Here is a 21214-nt window from a genome sequence, read left to right on the forward strand (position 1 = left end):
TGTGTTGTCACCCTATCGAAACAAGAAAACAAACTAAGCCATTCTTCATTACGACAAGCTAAGACAATCTAAGGAACAAAAATCAAACAACAGCTTTTGTTTTATTTTTCATTTAATGAAAAATTTTAAAGTGGCTAATCTTTTTCCCCAGATACGTGGGTCAAGTCAAGACAGATCATATAAAAATAAGAAAGCATAGATCTAAACCTAAACATCAACGAGCAATCACTAAGCAAATTTTAAAACAAGAATAGAATGTAATTATGCAACACAGTATGTATAAGTGGAGAGCTGGGTAAAAGTTGTATGAAAGACTCAGAGGTGCTGAATACCTGCAGACCCATTGATTTAAAGAGGATGGGATGTGTGTTGGTCAGCCCTTCAGAAAAGATCAGGCTCCAACCCTTTTCTAGGGATCAGGTTTAGATTAATTAACTAAAACCTTCCCCTGACTCTTAATTCATTGGCTCTAGCACAAAGTATATAAAGGAAATATTTTTCTTTTCCCCCCTAAAGTTATTAACAAAAGGAAACAATTCTAAAATGTCAGGACATGACAGGTGTCTCTTTTAACCTGCTCTCATCTTCTGTCCCAATCCTTGATCCCTTTTGCATTGCCTTCACACAGTTATGCTGCAATCATCTGGGAAAGAAAGACTGGAAGGGATAGAAATACCAGAAAAGATCTACAACTTTCATTCCCTCACCCCCCAAGATGATGGTGTTTTAGTTACTGTGCATCTGGGGAGACATAATCTACATTCCAAAAAAGGTAAGCCTGGACTCATCCCCCAATTTCCTTTAGTAGTCAGTAAAAAACACATATTGTGCTTAACCTCCCTAACCTTTGCAGATTACTCACAAGGCAGGGAAGGAATGCAACAGGACTTTCTCCTACCAAATGTGTCACCATTTCCCCCTTTGACATTCCAAGTCTTATATCCCTCACACAGTAGAAGCTGTAGTGCAGACAGGATCAACTGAACAGGATCAGACAACACATGGGTACAAATGCCTAAACCCATCTGAGTCCTAACTTCCATAGGTGGAGCTGCACCAATGGAGAATTAAAGGGCCCATTTTTGCTAATGCCGAGAAGGCATAGGTGAGTAAACCGCATTTGTCCTGCAACAGGCAAAAAGCAGAGCGCTTCCAAGCATGCAATGCCACCGTTCAGCCTCACTCATAACAAGGCCCTGAATATTAACTACAGCTGTAGGAAATGATTGCAACAAACCCCCTAACTATGCAAAATTCATCCCGTTTGGGATTTCGTTACCAACTCTAAACTCAGACAAGACTCTCTAGAGAAATTTGCAAAGCCTTTGAGCAAACCACGGCCAACTTATGGTTTTGCACTGAAAGCTGACGAAACTCGCTGCTTCACCTGGCTTTGACAGGAAAACATATGAAGATCGGCAGTTTAGATTGTGTTTGATTTGGGGGGAATTGCAAAGTTTAGGGGTAGCAGACTCATAACAAATCCAAACCAAAAAAAAAATGTTCACACAAACCCACATGAAGCAAAACCACTGGATGTTGCATAGCTCTGTTATTGCCCCTTTCATTCCCACAAGCACTCGAAGTCACTTCTCACAGTCCAAAAGTCAATTTGGACTAAAGCTGGGGTGTCTGCTTGGAGGAGCTACTGATTGGTCCTTTGTTAACATAATTTAGGGGGGCCAAAATCCTGCTGTCTCCTCAGCAGCCCCCCGCACACACGCCCCACTGGTGGGATCTGCTCCAGAAAGGAAGGAGACAGCACTTGGAGACTCTGAGCTACAGAATCTGTGGACCATAGAGCTCTGCAGGACTTCCTGTGTCCCAGGGAAGAGGGTTTCAGTGTACAGGGTATGCTAGGGAAGAATGGTGGCTAGCTGATTATCAAACCATTCTCCAGATGAAGGAGCAGCACTTTTTGCATGGGGGCTATATTACTACAGTTGCATGATGAGGAAGAGGAGAGGGGGATTCTTTACTCCCCTGATCCCTATGGAAAGAATCCTGTCACACAGGCTAGTTACTCTGTACACACACTGGGGTCCAGGATTAGGTCACAGAAAGTGAAAGTCTGATCCAATTTTTCCATGTCCACTTTTTAAAAAAAAAACAAGAACACAGTTTAATGGTCCAGGAGAAGAAGGCACAAAAGATTACATACTGTCTGGCTGACGTCCCTGTTCATTACTGGGGGATTGCAACAAAGGAGAGGTTACTGCTGTGGGATTAAGGAAAATGGTTACAGCTAGTTACTGTGTTCTCAGCCCTTCTCTGGGAATGCCAAATAGATCCTCTTTCCCAAATTCAGGTTCTTCAGATAAATCTCACATCATCCCAACTAACATGCCAGTGTTCAGCAACATACACTTTCAATTTTACATTTTAAATTACATGTGCAGTGTATGAGCAAATCCATGTGAAAGATGCCGTCCCCCGTCCCACCCCTCGCTCTAGTTACACTCTTCAAAAAACAGGTAACTTTCTTATATTACTTCTGATTTCTACAGAGCCACAGATATGTGTAAGCTTTTACAGGCAGAAATAAAAAGGGTAAAGGGGGCCTGATTCTTATCTCACTCATGCTGGCTTTACATCAGTGGGATTCTCTTGATTTCCGTGGAGTTACTGCTGATTAAGAACAGGGTAAGTGAAAGGAGAATTAGGCACAACATCCCTGTCGAATCTATAATCAAAAGCCCTGATTCTGCGCACACATCCTGGGGTAACTTTATTCTCATAAGCAGGCTCACTGAAGTCAATGGGATTGCACACGAGTTAAGTTTTTCACGTGGGTGTGTGCAGGATCAGGCCCTAAAATGAGAACAGAGATAGAGGAAACTGATCACAGATAGCAGTAAATAAGAGGATGGAATAATTACTCCCACTGAACAAGAGGTAGGTGCTACATGCAATGTGGATCCCACACTGGTTACTTTAAAAAAAAAAGCTGCTTATTATTATTTTAAAAGGTCAAAGGAATGAGTTATGTTGCAATGGTGGATTAGCATAGATAGGCCTAGTAGAAGTACTGTAATACATTTTGAGGAGAAATTTAGTACTTTGTGGCATGAAATTTCTATGGATTAAATCTTTAACAATGACAGCATGCAATACACATTTCCTGAGGAAAAATGAATCTTTTAGCAACTGAACTCCAAGTGAAATCTGACAAAACAGGTTGGATTTTGTTTTCTCTTCCTGGAATGCAGGAGCAAAATATGGAATCAATTAGTGTGCTCGGTTGAGCACAGAAAAAGGAAAAGGGGACAAAAAGTCCTGTACACCAGTCGTTTATAGATCACAACCAATGGGTATTTAACCAAGGAGGAAAACTCATAAAAATGTATGGAATTTGTTGCAACAGGGAATTTGTTACACAGTAGCAGGTGATTTATGTCAAGAATAAAATATGCCAAATTAAGATATTTTTAACTGAGAAACGAATCAATATGGAACTCAGCACAGACAACATTATCACCAGCAACTCCTCCGTTTCAAGCGTTTTGCTACTCTCAGCAAACAAAGCAACTCAATGGCTGATCTCAGCTTTATTGGATTTTGTAAACTGCAGTAAAAAAGAAAATTTGTCTAGCTGCTGTCAATCTGTGCAGTATCTGTTGAGCTTCGATTTCTCAATGGCAGCTAAAACAACACGACAATATTGCAGTAGTTCAATCCTTCTCTTTGCTTAGCCTGACATAATTGGTTATTAGACCAAGAAACAGTACTCTGCCCTACAACCTCTTTGGTGAATGGGCTACCAATGCAGAGGTGTCCATGAAGAATGCAGGGTTTTATATTAGTTCAGTAGTCACTTCAAAAGGGAACTAGCCACATATCTTGAAAGCCCTGCTGTAATCAAATTTTCATGACAGTCATATTCCAGTGGACGTATCCTGGTGATTATTACAGAACAAAGTTGTGTTAAGTCTCATTTGTACACAGTCCCTAACTGGAAGAGAACAGCCCATTGCAAAGAGAGAGTAGGAATCCATATTCTTTTATTGCCACTGGATTTTTGAGCTCTGTAATCACTCATTACTCGTTGGTTCCATTACCATCTGGAGTGCTTCAATCACTGTACGCTCAGCAGGCACGGGACTGGCCATTGCAATCGATGTTTTCGCGTGTGATAGATTTATGATGCTCTGAGTGCCACTGGCCAGATGGAAACCAAGGAACTATTCCTTCATCCCAATGCACACTCAACATTGGAAAACATTCAGCTAGTTCCCTAAGATGATGCTACTGCAACTTACATTATGTTCAGATTAATCACTGGCTCTGCTGGTAGTCCTTTCCGGAAACTGCAAATCAGATCCTTGATGTGATGCAACAAAATTATCCATAAATACAATATGCACCTCATTAGCAACAGATTATAGCTAAGAATAGAGCTAGGCTAAGAATAAAAAGACTGCTTCTTTGAAACAATGAACTATGAATATTTAGTTATATATATACTACGATATTTGAAATGTACTTCACACACAAGTACAAAAATATTATAGTAGGCATTTTCATTTTATTCCTTATGTTACACCAAATTGCTTTAGAATGACAGTCAGTTATTCTACAATAAAATAATTCTAAGCTATGAAGTTGTTCTTATTACAGTGTGGTGTCGCAGCATGATTTTGAGAGACATCATAGAGAAAATTATAAATCCCCGCATGTCCCACATTTACCCTTCTTCTTCTAACTGGAAAGACAAAGGAGCCTCTTAAATCTTAATACTGTCCTAGGATATTCCTAGGAACTGACCACAGACTCTATGTGTCCTTTGACCCAATAAATTACTATCATATTGGAACATGTATTTCATGTGACAGCACCTACTTCAATGGACTTTGGATCAGACCCCAAGAGCACTGATCCTTCCTTTCTAATACTGAGATTGATAAAATTCCAGAGTGCACGAATTTTTCTTTAGGTTTCTGTAAAGCAGATAATTTGGCAAGTTCTCTTGCTCTGAATAAACTGACTAGGATAAACAGAGTATAAAAATATTGATTAAGGAAGTTTTTGTTTAAGGCATGATAAAATAAATGGAATAAAAACCCTTTGTGACGGTGCCACCCATAAGGCTTTATGGAAATATGCTTATGAATGTGTATATTATATATATATATATATATATATTTTATATATATATAATATATATAAAACATAACTAGAATGTGTTTTATGCTACATATACCAGGCAACATATCTCTGTAAAGATCATGATCTACTGAATCTATTAATCCTATTTGTATGCATGTATCATTTTTTGTATTCGAAGTTATGAATACTGGCTGCATACTTGTTTGATCCTAAGTAGGCTGTAGTGAAGCAGTTGGTCAGCTTTCTGAGAAAAGACTATTCTCAGTAAGTGCCCCATCAAGAAACACTTAAGACAACAATGAACTTGGAGACACCAATCCACATCTGGACTTTTCCAGGAATGGGCTTGGCTGGTAAGGAACTCAGTCATGCATGGACATGTGACTTGCCCGGGTGACTCCAAAACTCCATTTTGTAGCTGGACTTTGCATAGGAGAGAGGAGGGGGTCTCCACCCACAAGAGAAAGTCTATTTAAGCCCAGGGGAGACCCCTCCATTTGGTCTTCAGCTGGCTAAAGAGAGATCCTCTCCACCCCCAAAGATACCTGAAAGAAACTGGAACAAAGGACAGTGACTGCAAGGGGTGTGAGTGATTGCTGGGCCCAGACTAAAAGGAGATTAGTCTGTAAAAGGAAGCATTCTGGAACTGATGAGGATCTTATCTGTATTCAGTTTCTTACTGTATTAGACATAGACTGGCGTGTTTTATTTTTTTTACTTGGTAATTCACTTTGTTCTGTCTGTTACTACCTGGAACCACTTAAATCCTACTTTCTGTATTTAATAAAATCACTTTTTACTTATTAACCCAGAGTATGTATTCATACTTGGGGGGGGGGAGCAAACAGCTGTGCATATCTCTCTATCAGTGTTATAGAGGGCGAACAATTTATGAGTTTACCCTGTTTAAGCTTTATACAGGGTAAAACAGATTTATTTGGGTTTAGACCCCATTGGGAGTTGGACATCTGAGTGTTAAAGCCAAGAACACTTCTGTTAGCTGCTTTCAGGTAAGCCTACAGCTGTTAGGGGACGTGGTTCAGACGTGGGTCTGGGTTTGCAGCAGGTTAGCGAGTCTGGCTCAAACCAGGCAGGGAACTGAAGTCCTAAGCTGACTGGGCAGGAAAGCAGGGTCAGGTAGTCTTGGCACATCAGATGGCAGCTCCCAAGGGGGGTTCTGTGATCTAACCCGTCACACCCCTCATCTGCTATGAAGGCCTACAGAGCAAGAAAAAATAGATCCTATCAGAACAAGTAATTAAGCTCCAAATGAAAGGATATTTTTTTCCTCATCACCACTGTTTTGCTAAGACACTGTGTAGGGGCAGAAAACCACAAAGCGCAGGCCATGAAACATGAGGCCTCACTGAAAACCAATTCCTGTTGTCTGATCAAAGCAAGATAAGCTCTGTACCATGAGCTCAGTCAAATTTATGAAACATGTTACTTCCTACACTAAGCCACAAGCTTGCTGCTTTTCTCTGCCGGTTTACAAAATCTGACCAATGTAAAAACCTTTTTTAAAAAAATCACAATAATTATAGTTAAAGGCTATGGACTCTAACTAATAAAAGTGGTTGATCTTCAAAATATTGTTTGTTCTTTTTGGGGGGCTCATCCGGTATCTGTATTCTTAAAATATTTAACTACTTTCTATGCTATTTCCCTGTTATTGGTGAAAAGGAAATGTACGTCATAACACACATTTATCTGCTACTTCTGGATTCTCTCAGCCCAGGATCTGTAACAGTTGGACGGGTTGTAGTGAAACTATCAGCGCTACATTTTTAAGCACAGGTTCCTGCACCAGTTGAAACAAAGGGAATTTTACAGTTGACTTTAATGGGAGCAGAAGCATGTCCATAAGTTGCATTTACAGTTTGTACCCACAAAACTCTCAAATGATTGTGGGATTAAGCACCTATAAGAAATTACTCTTTTCACTGGTGCAAGTGAAATGCATACGAATTTGAGAGTTGATCAAACGCCCATGGAAGTCTTACCTTTGTCTTTAGTGGGAACAGAATTAGGCTTTTTCTGGCCACATCCTAGCCGCTCAAATTGACATAGAAAACATTTCTATAGAAATTTTTTTATTTTCTATGCAGTTGGTTGAAAATTTTTTCTATTGGAAACTAAAATTTCCTAGAAATCAAAACATTTTGCCAAAAAGTATCAAATTCAATTAAGTTTTCAATGGAAAGGCTTCTGAGGTCCCAGGTAGAGTCTCTGATCCTTTCCGGAGATAAGAGACACACAAATCAAAACCTGACCTTTACAATTTGAAAACAGACTTTTCAACAAAATTGCATTTTGCAAAAACTTTTGAAAGATTCTGTTTTCATTCAGTGAGGAACGAAAACAAAATTTCAAAACCTTGAAATTCTTCATATAACAGGACTATCATTCCCCAAACATCTCCGGTGTTCTACACGTTTCATTTCACAATTCTGTATTTCCAATGTAAATAATTTACAGTACTAAAGAGTGAGAACAACAGGTTTGTGTGGGAGGGAGGTAAATTTGGGTCTGTAATAAGAGCAGCAGATTGGGTATAAGCCAACATGAAAATAGCTTTGTTTCATTCTCCAAACAGTTTGGTCTTGAGGGCAGATATATAACTAGAAATATTCTAGCTGGTGAGCAATTCTAGTTCTAATGACAGATGAAGTGTAACTTTATGTCACAGAATTATATGGGACACAAGCTGCCTCTGAAATTTTCTTATGAATAATAATTATTTATATAGCATTTTTTTATCCAAGGATTCTTGTAGTCCTCTGTCTTTCCAAAACTGATTTCCAAACTATAAATATGAGTCAATTCAACCACCACCAGTGGGTAATGCAGCTGCCATATGACAAGCCACAGCAACACTATTTTGTTTTATAAATAGTAATGCTACTATGTTTCCTATGGTACACAGATTGCCATTACATTTACACAGCCATGCAGGATTTCCTCTCTAGCTGCATCTCTTAAGGAAGGCACCAGTCTATTCTGCTCTATGAATAGACTTTTGTTTATTCCTTCCTCCAAACTTCTGTTTGTTTGTTTTTCATGGGACAGCCTATTTTTTTCCAAACGCCATTTCTGATACACAAGCAAAAGCAAATATTCTCCATGACTTTAGATCCGTTTCCATTACTTATCAGGCTCTATTTAGAACGTATCATTACATTTGCTGAAAAGACACCTGAGTGCCAGCAGCACTAAGCTAGCTCCCAAACAGTAGCCTGAGAGAGAAGACAATCTTGATATTAAAACCAGCCTACATGGTCAGAAGGATTTGCTGATTCAACACACGCCGATCATGGCTCACATACTGGGACAGGTGCATGAAAGCTCCAATGCCTGCAACACATGCTAGACAGCATTTTCACATGGATTCATGCACTCTTTTTTCAATGGGATTCCTAGACATGTTGTCTTTAGGTTTGCCCCGTTGAATTCTGCTAAGCCTCAATATTGAACAAGGGAAGATAATCTGTACCCAAAGCATCTTAGTCAATAAAAAGCTACAAAGAAATTCAGAGCAGACCTGCTATTTTTGTTTCTTGTTACCTAGTTCAATATGCTTGCTAAGTGTATGCCATCCAGGGGTACATTTCCAAAGCACTGGATGACGTTTTTACTATGTAGTTCTCACTGGGTCAAATTCATTCCTTGTGTAACCCCAGAACAGAGTTGCTATGCGGTACCTAACGTTATAATTGTGATCACTGCAATTAATTCTCATGATGGTAACCTAATCTTTGAGAGTTAGATGTTCTGCTTAGAAAATTTGCATTATATGATGTGATACAAAACAATGTACTGTAAAGCATATAGCACTGTGTATACCTGATGACTCTGAAGTGCTGAGATAACTGAAAAGCATATAAACCAGAAAAATTTACAATGAGAAACTAATGGACTTCCACTTATATCAATTTTTTACATTGATGGAACTGTATAGGCATCAATGGAGCAATTTTTCCAGTGTACATGAGAACAGAATCAGGTCCAATATATTTGTCTAGTACAAAAATGTAATGATCCTGTAAATACTTCAATTCATTCTGGTGTATAAGCATTGGAAATGACTGAAGGTTTGTAACACTTCTGTTACATAGACAGGAAGAATTACAAAAAAAAATGCTTATATACAATCTTTCAGCACATGGCATTGTGTGTATGAGAAATTAGTCATACTATACAGGATAGGCACCTTTCCCACCTATACAAAACCAGAAACCAGAGTAGCCTTTCTATTTTAAACAGGCAATAATAATACATATTCTAATTTCTTTAGATTGAAGAATGTTATAGGTGTTTTCTAAAAACAGAAACAGACAGTCTCGGAGATTAAAAACAACAGCAAATCAACAGAATATGTTATCTATTTGAAGACATCTTGTATATTTCAAATAGTAACTCAGAGATGGACTAAAATGAAGAACTGAGTGCTTTGATCAGCACTTGCTGTATCAATGTTGTATTGTATTAGAAAACCCTACACTCATTCTACAGTCATGATTTTTATTTTGTTTAGGTGAAATCAACAGCTTATTTTTCGAGTAAAAAAAAAATCAGGCTTAAATCTAAACAGCTGAAGGAGCTAGTAGTCCCCCAAACACTACTAACTGTATTGCTTACTGCCATGACTTCAGAAGATTAACTCATAGCAAGTAAGTGTCTTCAGGATTTGTCCCCTAGTTTTCTGGATTATCTCTGGTCTGAAGAATAGGGGGGAAAAAACAGTTCTCCAGTTTTGCTCCATTGTGCATTTTGTACACCTCTAACATTCTGTATAAGGTAACAAGTCCAGGTTTGGGGGGTGAGGGGGAGAAAGGCAAATTGCAAGCTTGGAATCCATAGCTTGAGAACCCAATCCAACTCCCAGTTAATCAATGGAAAGACTCCTGTTTACTTCAATGGGAGCTGGACATAGTTTCTCAAAGTTTGCTTTTAGGGTTTTGGTTCAGGCCCATCTGTAGTTACAACTATAAAACACTGTAGAGTTGTGCAAAATGCATTTATATCTGCTGACTTTACTGTTTTTGACGTATTCTTTCCTGGCCTGAAAGCTACGGATTTCACAGACAGCATCTGCATCAAACAGCAAAACACCTGAAACATGGTTAAATATTTCAGATCAGCATTTCACTCCCTAAAAGCGTGCTAAAAATGATAGGGAAAAGGAAACAGAAGTGATACATAAAGTTCACCTTTAACCTGAAAAAATCCAGAAATGAAATTAGCACATCCTGACCAAGCAATATAATATGCCTCTTTCTTGGATCATAAGCCAAATGAGACAAAACAAAAACCTCACATCAGTGCCACTTGGCAAGTTTTACCATGTGAGATGAAAAGTGAAGCTAAAAGGAAATACTATCTAAATATTGACAAAATGATTGTGAAACTGACAAATGAAGACAAATAATTCCGCAGAGACTACGAATTTATGAAATTAAAGGGGAGTAGGATAAAATTTAACACCACAAAGGATTTTATGACAATATTTTGAGATTTTTTCACATTTTTATTAAGGAAAATGGAGAAGCTTCATGCAGCTTTACTTTGTCAACACCTTCTTTGAGAGGCGGCATGGTCTAGTGGAGATGGCATTGGACAGAAAACTTATGCTTTGACACTGACCTACTGTGGGACTTAGAACAAGTCACTTCATATTTCTGTGCTTCTAATTCCCCTTCCCTCCTTTGTCTGTTCAGATTGTAAGCTCTCTCGGGCAGTGACTGTCCTGTGCATGCATAATACCTAGCATAACAGGGGCCTGATATCAGTCTCTCTAGGTACTATCATAATATCATTAATAATAATCAGCATGTCATGCAAGAAGTTGCATATACAAGGTGAGGATCTCTATTTTGGGTTTTCGCTGTGCCCTTAATTAAAATCAATTATATACTAATATGTAGAAGTAAGAACATGACAAAAGTTTAATTCACTCACCTAGACAGCAATAATTTACCCTGAAGTTTCAAATCAGCAGCACAATCATCTGATTGACAATTCCTCTCAAAAACAGTCTGTGAAAAACAGAGGAGAAAGCTGTTATAGTGGGGGACTTCGGTATAATCAGACTCCTCTTCCCAAAGCAATGTGTTTCAGTAAAATTAAGAACACTTGAAGGTCATGATACAAAGTACTGAGGAGCGAAGTTCAAGCGATTCAGAGGCAGTCAAATCTTCTCTTTATCTAGACCTTTTATACTCTGTCAGACTGAACTGGAAAGCTCACCAGAAACAGACTCTCATGGCTTTTCTTCAGTGCATTCCTGTTTCTGGTCAGGCTATAATGACCTCCTACCCCATATTTTTGGCACTCCTGTTTCTGGTTCCAAATAGTATGAATGAAAAAAAAAAAGATATATGTGGGAAATAATTGAACTAAACTCTTTCATAACCCTGGAAAAGACTTGGGTCTGTGTAGAGTTTCAGGTACCAGGACATATACATTAAACCTCTTCACTCATCTATAAACAAAGTAAAATTTTACCCATTTGTCATCATGTTGTTTATACTAGGAAAATACACCATTCCTTTAAGCAAAGCATGCAATTCTGACTTTCAAATTACTGAGCATTAAAATAATCCCAGAATAACAGAACTACAATCAAACCTCTTGAACGTTTGTAAAACCCACTGGGAGTTGACAATGCAGTTATCAAATTAAATGGATCGGTGAAATGAAGAGAGGAAAAAGGCCAAGATTCTACAGCACTGTGCATGGGCACACAAAGCTTCAGTGGCAATGGGGATGGCACCTTTCCACAACGTAATGGCAGAGGGGGCAGGCAGGAGAGGGTACCTGCTTAAGAATGCCACATTCCCCTAAGTGTGGCCAAGTACAGCTTGCTGGCAATTCTCCACATCTAAATGTGGAAGACAGTGGTGGGTGTGTTGTGGATATGATAGGAGCATGTCCACAGTGTCCGACAACAGCATGGATCCATTGAGCCTGTATCCTGTTAAAGAGATTGGGAGAACATGATGACTATTTCTCCCATTGCTTGGAACAGAGACCACTGCCCAATTGCACAGATGACCAGGCCATTTGGGGGAAAGGATTCCATCTCCCTGCACTTTACACATCTCTCAACCTGCCAACCACTTAAAGACAAAGACCCAAAAAGAGGGACTCAAAAAATTATTCATGCAGGACACTTAAAATGCTGTGGATTCTTTCCGTTAGCGTAAACAACATTTTCTGGTACCTCAATCCCATGATATATTATTTCTGAAGTAAATAATTTTCAACAACAAATGTAAGGGTACACGGGATCTGTGTGGAAAGTACGGAATTATGGGACTAAGATGAGCTGTGTCCCTCAAAATGAGGTATAGTTGACAGGCATGTCCCTCTTATCCTCAGAGAAAAAACATTTTCCATGGGTTTTGTTCCTCTGCTCAGAATTTGGTCCTAACTGCTGATGTGTCTAAGTACATTAAAGACGGTTTGAGCTCTCAAGGAAAAAGGAGCATTAACTGTAAAATCATCTCACCCTGCAGTTTATTTTTTGTATATTGTATCTCTGTAAAATTCAGTAACTTACTAAAAACATGCAGCATGTCCAAAGATATCAAGTGTATTTTAAAAATATAGCATTTTAAGTGAATTTAAGGAACTGGGTAACAATCCTGGACTTTTGTTATTACATCTATTGGCTTGGTTCTTCAAGTCAAAAGAGCAGATACTAAGTTTCCTACAATTATTGATCAGATAAATAGTTGCCCATCTAAACCACTCAAACCTAAAACATATCAGATGCCTAACTACCTTGCAAACATTAGTAACATTTTCTTATGCCAGAGAAACTCAAGCCAGCAGGAGTTAAATGCCAGGCGCATCTTCACAGGTATTGTAGCACTGAGGAGGGAGAAGGAAAGATGGTCCAAGCTCCCCAACATAGAACTGTGCAGAGGTGACCTCCTTCTCCTTGGGGGGTGGGGACACTAAGACCTATGCAGCACCTTCCCCGCAAGTCACGATGGATTGGGAGGGAAAAGTTTCCAGTGAGAAACCAGCCATGTGAGTTCAGGAACATTTTCAAGCTGAAACAGACAGAAGCAGTCTCGGCAGGTTGCGGTTGCTGAGGATCTGGGTGGTTTTTGTGGAAATCTCACTGAAATTGACATGTTCCCACAGAATGTATCAATTTCAACAAATTGGCATTTCCTAGCAGAAAAACACTCCACCGGAAAATTTCCAACCAGTTCTAGTATTTCTCCTCATAACACCCCTCTGAGGTAGGGCAGTGCTGTTATCTCCATTTTACAGATGGGGAACTGAGGCAAAGAGTGATTTGCGCCCAAGGCCTCACAGGAAATCTGTGGAGGAGCAGGGAAATGAGCCCAGCTCTCCCAAGTCCCAGACTAGTGCCCTAACCAAACTCCATGTCATTTTCAAAAAACAGAATAAGTACTTAACCTTGGAGTCCTGACCAATATTCCAGTTCATATAAGCAGTGTGCGGTAGTTAGGGATAAACCAACGAAGTTGGATAAAAACAAGGATGGACTCAAACCTTGAGCTAGCCAAATTTTTGTTTAGAAGTTGGAGAAAGTTTGCGCTCTTTCCCCTCTTCCCTTCCCCAGTTACTTAGCATTTCTGCATATTCCTCTATACTTCCTAGTTCTACAAACGGAAGTGGAACAACTAAAATATAGCACCATGAGAAAGTCTGTGTTTGTAGTATTTCTGGCCAAACCTGAAAACGAAAATACCACAAATCTTGCAACAAATAAAAACGTAAAATAAATGAATTCTTGTGAGATCTTCAACCCCCAAGAAATTCAGAGAAGCATCTGGAAATCTGGGGCCTTCTCCAAAATAAGCCCCAAGCCCTTAAAGTGCTTGGTGTTAGGTTTCAGAAAGAGCTGTGTCCTTCCTTCCTTCCACAGCAAGAGGGCAAGTGGAAGTTAACTTGGGAGTCTTGAGGAGATTGGGGAGAAACAAACAGGAGTAACTCCTCAAAACCCAACCTTTTCATTTGGTTTGGATCGGACAATGGTAAATTCATTCAGAACCAGATTCTGCTACCTTTACACACTTTGAGCCAACACACCTTGTTCCACACGTAGTCCCATGATGCTACTCAAGATGAGTAAAGGTAGCAGAATCCAACCTTCGGTGACTGCAAATTCAATCTGGATTTTTAAAAATCAGGCCATGCATGTAGGTGCCGAAACGTGGCCCTTACAAGCTTAATTTTAGGCCTTAATTTTTTTAAATCTTAGCTGTACGTTTTCAAATTGCCCTTAAAAGCGAAGCTATTAGATTGAAATATCTACTGATCACAAGGTAAACTAGTAGTTATTGAAACCTCCCAGCCACCCTCCGCTTCACCAGACTATTTGTAAAAAGAACAGGAGTACTTGTGGCACCTTAGAGACTAACAAATTTATTAGAGCATAAGCTTTCGTGGGCTACTATTTGTGGAACTTTGGCAGTCTGATTCTTGCTCACATGCTCAGGGTCTAACTGACTGCCATATGTAAGGTTGGGAAGGAATTCAGCCCCCCCCCCCCCCCCCCCCCAATGTCCGATTGGCAGTGACCTGGGTTTTTTTTCCCACCTTCCCTCTCTGCAGCATGGGATGCAGGTTGTTTGCCAGGACCATCTGGCTATGTCCCACCTGATCATTTCCCTGTCATTGAAGGAACTTTAGGCATTGGTGCACCTCAGTTCCTCCTATTTTCTACCTGTGGCACATAATAGTTTAATTTCCTGAGGACTGTAAGAGTTTGGTCTAATTTTGGTTGTTGGGTTTGTGTGTGAGTGCTCAGTGGTGTTGGTGGCCTGTGATATGCAGGAGGTCAGACTGATATGGTCCCTTCTGGCCTTAAACTCTATGTCCCTATGATAAACTTGTCTATTAAATCAAATATCCCATAGAGCCAGGTGCAAACGCCTGAATTCAATTCCCTCAAGAAAAGCAATTAACGTTCCTGAAAGCCTTCCAGGATTTAATTACATACACTGGCTAAAATAAGAACAAATTATTTAGAGAATATGTCTAGGAAATATTCAAGCAAATTCAATCCAGGGGAGTGAACTCCACAGGGGCTATAAATGATCAGAAGAATCCTGCTATTAAACAAAACAGCCAAGTCAGAACAGCGTGGGCGGTGGGTGCGGGGAGGGGTGAAATCAGCTAGGGAGCTCACCCGGGGCTCCAGGTGTTCCCATGAAGAAGTGTTACACAAAGAAAAGAGCTTCACATTTACAATGGGTTAGCATAGGAAAATGGGGGGGGGGGGGGAATGGCCAGCAATAATTATTTTATTAAACTAAAGCACATAAGAACTTCTCTAATTGGAGAAAGGTGGAGGGAAAGTTCTGTACCTAAGGCTCAGTACTAATATACTACCATTTATCATATCATCTAAGCCAAACGCAATCATTTCTCCTTTCCACAAAAGCTGGCTTTAGATTTCAGCAGGGCCCTGCTTTGTTTCCTTTGATGAAGCAATAATATATTAAACATGGACATATCTACCTAACAGCAACAAGAAAAAGATAGAAAACTGGACAAACAAGAGGAAGAGGTGCTCCCCAAGGAAATCAGCTGTCTGGAAAAAGCTCCCTAAACAAAGTTGCCATCTAGCAACTGAAAACTAATAAGCATAAATGTATGTGTCATGTTCTTCTGGACCAAATATGGACTGGTCACAGAGCTTGCTTATGCACACCAGATAGGTTGATCATAAATAAGGTTAAGATTTTGACACAGTTATTTTTAGTAAAAAAAGGTCACGGACAGGTCACGGACAATAAACAAAAATTCACGGAAGCCTGTGACCTGTCCCTGACTTTTACTAAAAATAACTGACACAAAATGGGGTTGACAGGGGGAGGACTGAAGCCCGAGCAGGGGAGGGGGGGGAAAGAGGTCTAGCACCCGCCCAAGGAGCTCCAGGGTCCCGCCCATTAGCTGACATCTCCGTCCCACCACCCCAGTGCTGGAAAATGTCACGGAGGTCTCTGAAAGTCATGGGATCAGTGACTTCCATGAGCTCCATGCCATAATCTTACCCTTAATTATAAGATCCTTTAATGATCTGCCAGGTATGGCTGAAGTTCATTTAAATAAGGTATTTTATGCACAGTGACACCTAGTGGTTGAGCATTTTGCTACAGTTTTGCATTCCATCTCCCCTTTAATTTCTATATTCCTACCATTTACAATGTTTACACTATCACATGGTCTTTGAAGCACCGTACATATCAGTCTGTTAAGCAGTTCTGTATCATACTAGTTTTCCAATTACACAACCCGAACGTGTAACAACTTGGTCATTTGGCTGACCATTAGGTGCAATGACTGGCTGTGGTTGGCTTGGAATACTTGAGTCGTCGTTTTATTGTTCTGCATCTGCCATCTATAGAGTTTGCTCTGCTGATTGTAGTTTCCGAGAAGCATAGTGTAGATGTCAACGATTTCTGCTGAACTCTCCACTGTCGTTCTCAATCACATATGATCTGGGTACCACATTCTTTTTCTTTATGACAGCAGGAGTTGTCCATCCTCTTTCTCTATCCAATTTGACATGAACCCAGTCATTGGTTCTAGACCTAGCAAGTCTCTAACTGAGTGATAACTGTTGTAAAAGTATTTGTAAGCTCTTTTAATCTTATCATCTGATTTGGTTACTTTGGAGACAGGTTCTTTTGCAAAGTTGGATCAGTCATTCTGAGCTGTCTTCCCATCAGGAGTTCTGCTGAACTATATCCATTAGCCGCTCTTGGTGTTGATCTGCTGCAGGAAGTTCTTGGCTGCCCGTACAGCTCTCTCAGCCTCTCCATTGACTTGTGGATAATGTGAGCTGTTAGTAATATGATCAAAATCATATTTCATTTGGAATCATTTGAATTCTGCTGAAGTAAATTGTGGTCTATTATCCATTACTAGTTGTTCTGGAATACCAAAGTGAGCAAAAGTGTATTTAAGTTTCTCAATAGCACTGCAACATGTTATGTCTTTCAAGTACATTATTTCTACATACCTAGAAAAATAGTCCACGACAACAAGGTAATGATATACCTGGAATCTGCATAAATCTGCAGCTAGTTTCTTCCAAGGTGCCTCAGGTAGAGGTGTTTGAACATTGTATGGTACAGCATTGTCTCAAGTTGATTTGTACTGCATCTCTTCTCAAAAGTCCAATATCATCAAATCCTCTGTCAAGTTGTTCCATCTTTCTCACTAGGCCCATCATGGCTGCCATGATGAGGCTGAGAAGGTTGTCTGTCTCCAATCCTTTGATCACATGCATTCTGAATGCAAAGGTTTTGTCCTTGTAAGAGGTTTCTGTGATGAACTGGCCCATGCTGTTCTGAATACCTCCAGGGCTAGCCCCTGGGTGTAGTTTGGAGGAATGTTGGGGGGGCATTGCCCACCAAACAGAGCGGAGGTGTGTGGGGGGAGGAGGTCATGCAGGGTCATGTGCCACTTCCCCCTACCCCATTTCTGCGAGCAGTGAGCTGCCCTGCAGGGCTTGCTCTGCTCGGCCTGCCAGGAAGGGGGGCTCTGTCCTTCCCACGCTGTGCCTCCCCTCCGCCTAGTTTCAGAGGAGCATGACAGAGCAGCTTTTTCTCTGTGCTCCGGGCCACTGCTTCAGCAGCTGGACGCTGCCTTCTGCGTCCTAGTGCCTGCCTGTTTACTGTACAATGGTGAGTGCCCATGGGGGGGAGGGGCTGGGGGAAGAAGGATGGGGAGAAAAGACAGTGGGATAGGGCAGGAGGAAGAGACGGGGATGGGATGGGGTAGCGGACAGTGAGCAGAGGAAGGAGGATGGGTAGTGGACAATGGGAAAAGGAATGGGGAGGGAATGGGGAAGAGAAGCATGTGGCGTCCCCTCGGCAGCAGTAGCAGCCTCAGCAGGGAGGTGCCCACAGCAGCACCAGAGCAGCGACATCGCTGCAGCAGCCAGTGCTGGAGTGGCCACCAGCAGCAGCTGTGTCTTCCTCGTTAAGCCAGCCCATCCCCCATAGCACAGGTAGCCCAGGTACCCACTTCAGGTGGGGAGAGAGATCGCCAGTGAGCCAAGGCAGGGACACCAGAACCGGGGGTGGGGGGAGGCCAAGGGGCCATGTCCCTCCCACTTTTTACCGGTTGTAAGGGCAAGCGATGGGGGGAGGGGCAGAAAGGAGCAAGCGGGGGGCGGGGTCTTGGAGGGAAGAGGTGGTGCAGCGGTGGGGCCTTGGGTTGAAGGGGCAGCATGAGGTGGGGGCTCGGGAAGAAGGGATGGCGTGAGGGCAGGGGCCGGTGGGGGGCAGTGCAGCATGGGGGGTGGAGCCATGGTTCAGGCACCTGTGAACCCCCAACTTTCAAGGCGCTTCTGCAGCTCCTGAGCCAAGGAAACTGGCTTCAGCATGCACGTGTGAGCATGTGTGTGTGCACGTGTGCTCTGCCCCTCCCAAATACAGCAGTCAAACTAGCCAGAGCTGTGTCAGGTGACTTCAGCTCTGGAAGGGGTGGAAGGTGATTGTATGTCCCTTCTGAGATGACTGTGATGTAAGCTCCTGAGCCAATAGTCTTGCCACGAATATTCAGTTTCTCTCTCCAGGCAGGTTCTACGTCATCACAAGTGATAGATCCCAGAAACAATGGCTCTTGACTGTCTGCAATATGAGTCAACTCCCCGACTGCTTTGGTGTGGCAAACAGCTGCAAAATGTCCCTATTTCCTGCATTACACACTGTATACCTCTAGCTGGACATGCATCATCTCTTGGGATATGACTTTTTCCACACCTATATATGTAGGCTGGACTTTGCCCCTCTTAGTCTAGGAGTTCTCTCCCTGCCTCAGGGATTATGTGCTAATGACTTTTAATACTCAAGTGTCTGTTCACAGTTTCTAAGCTAGTTTCAGGTTTTTTGAAATTGCTCCTGCCTTTTGTTCTGTTTGACTAATTCGGACTGCTTTGCTATCGGTATAGCTGTGGCTAGGGTTAAATTTCTCTGCAGCTGTAGTTGTTGTGAAAGGTTATAATCTGTTAACCCAATAACCAGCCTGCCTCTGATATATTCATGTTTTGCATTCCTAAAATCAGTTTTCAGCCAATGTATGCAGAGCTCTTGTAAAACATTCAACATTTTCCCCTGGTTCTTGAATTTTCTGGAAAAAACATGCTTCTTCATAAACCACAGTTCTCTGAAGTATAAAGTTTACATCAAACATAATCAGAACCCTTTCATTGTTATCTTTATGGCTTGTCTTTAGTAAAGCCAAAGGATTTAAAGATATGCTCTCCTTGTTTCCTCGTAACACAAATTAAAGAAAATACCTTTGTGGAGTTTGAGTGCAGTGTGAAATCTGGGACAATATTGTTTCTAGTCTGTCCATTCTGAAGGCTTGTCAAAGCTGAAATTTTCTGAGGCATTGAAGAGTGGCATGTTGAAGAGATCCTGCAACCTTTGTTGCTTTCTTCCTTCTGTTTCTGTTCTTAGTTACCCCAGTCAGAGGTGCAGGAGTTATTTCCAGACTGCACAGTTCCTTGCTTATACTGTGATATCCCCAGCAAAAGACATTCTGCCTAAGCAGGCCTGCTGTGAGTCTCTCCTCAGAGAGGGTACATAGTGTAATTGCCATAGTTAAGTTACCACACGTCTTTCTAAACAAGCACATTTAATTCTTAAGGTAAAATCATAACAGAGAAAACATATTAAAAACAATAAAAGAATCTGCACACGTTGATAAGGTTACCAGAGATCACCCCCTTACTCAAAACAAGGGCTCTGGCCAATGAACTATCCTTCAAACTCCACCCCCAGGGCCGCAAGTAGGCCAAATTCCTTCCAACCCTTCCCAAAGGATCCCCCCCCCCTTATAAATCACCTCATAAATCCTCATAGTAAAAATCTTTAGCTACCCAGATAAGGTTCAGCTGATTCTTCCCACGATGCCCTGGAAAAATTGTAAAGCTCTAGGTGATTTAAATCCTGTACCCTAATATGATGAGATCATGTTTTTGTCTCCCTGCATACACACATAGTATTGCTGAGCATGAAGGCTATTGTGCTTGGTCTAGCCCAGTGGTTCCCAACTTGTGGCCCAATCAGCCCAATGCTGTGGCCCATATGACATCCTCAGGGCCATACAGGTAGTATTGGATGTGGCCCACAATGGTAAATAGGTTGAGAACTACGGGTCTAGCCCATGACTGTTCAACCTGGGGGTCATGAACAGGCTGGATCATGGGATCTCAAGCATGCTGCCCTTTTTATATTGATAAATGGGAGGAGGGCCCAACAATGGAAAACCACTGGCCTTGCCCATCATTACATGAGAATAAGATTACCAAAATATGCATGTCATGCACTGCAGTCAGTGGCCTCCACTAATTATTATTTAAGTTCGTTAACTAATGGCAGATATTTCAAAGTTACAATACAACTGGACACCTGCTGGTCAAATTCAGCTTTGAACTGGAATCTTTCCCTTTTTTTCCATTCAGAAAAGAACAGGCCAATTCAATCTCAGCCTGAGCCAGTACATACTCAGGGTGGAGTCCTTTTTAGTTTTCCTGGCATGGACAGTGCCCAGTCACTGCCAGTTTAAGGTGGATACTGACCACTGAAACCCATGTCTATAGAACAGTGCAAAGTCAGATAATTAGAGGTGGGTGGGACTGATTGCTTTAGGAATCCCACCCAACCAAGGGGAAAATATTTTTAATTGAGCAAGGGGAGAGGCTCCTGGAGCAAAAGGAACCTTTGATTGAGAGCTCTACAACAATAAGAGTGGAACAGAGTTCTGCAGCATGTATAGTGAGGAAGGATGCTGAGGGTATTAGCCTGGAACTCAGATGACCAGTCCCTATTCAAGTCCCTATTCTGCCACAGACTTCCTGGGAGACCTTGGACCAGTCACTGAGTCTCTCTGTGTCTCAATTTCCCATCTGCAAAATGGACACAAGAGTACTTCTCGCCTTCCTTGACGGGGAGTTGCAGATACATGAGTATCTGAGTGCCTCACAATCTTAATTTATAGTAATGCAGGCCACATAAGTACCCAACATAGATCCTTCTAGTCTCAGGCATGACCCACTCTTTAAGCATTAAACAGTTGGACTCCCAAAAGTTGGGGAACCCAA

At 41.3% G+C, this 21214-nt stretch overlaps 1 protein-coding gene across 2 annotated transcripts in view; it reads right to left on the reverse strand.

The window, feature by feature from the left end:
• ITGA9 (integrin subunit alpha 9) overlaps positions 1-21214 on the reverse strand; it is a 305024-nt gene that overhangs the window by 123050 nt on the left and 160760 nt on the right. For both annotated transcript variants that reach the window (XM_065399121.1, XM_065399120.1), the window contains one exon: positions 11065-11141. In XM_065399121.1, the coding sequence (XP_065255193.1) occupies positions 11065-11141 (77 nt within the window). The remainder of the gene's footprint in view (positions 1-11064; positions 11142-21214) is intronic.

The sequence above is a fragment of the Emys orbicularis genome, chromosome 2 (genome assembly GCF_028017835.1).
Source record: "Emys orbicularis isolate rEmyOrb1 chromosome 2, rEmyOrb1.hap1, whole genome shotgun sequence".
NCBI classification, from domain to species: domain Eukaryota; kingdom Metazoa; phylum Chordata; order Testudines; family Emydidae; genus Emys; species Emys orbicularis.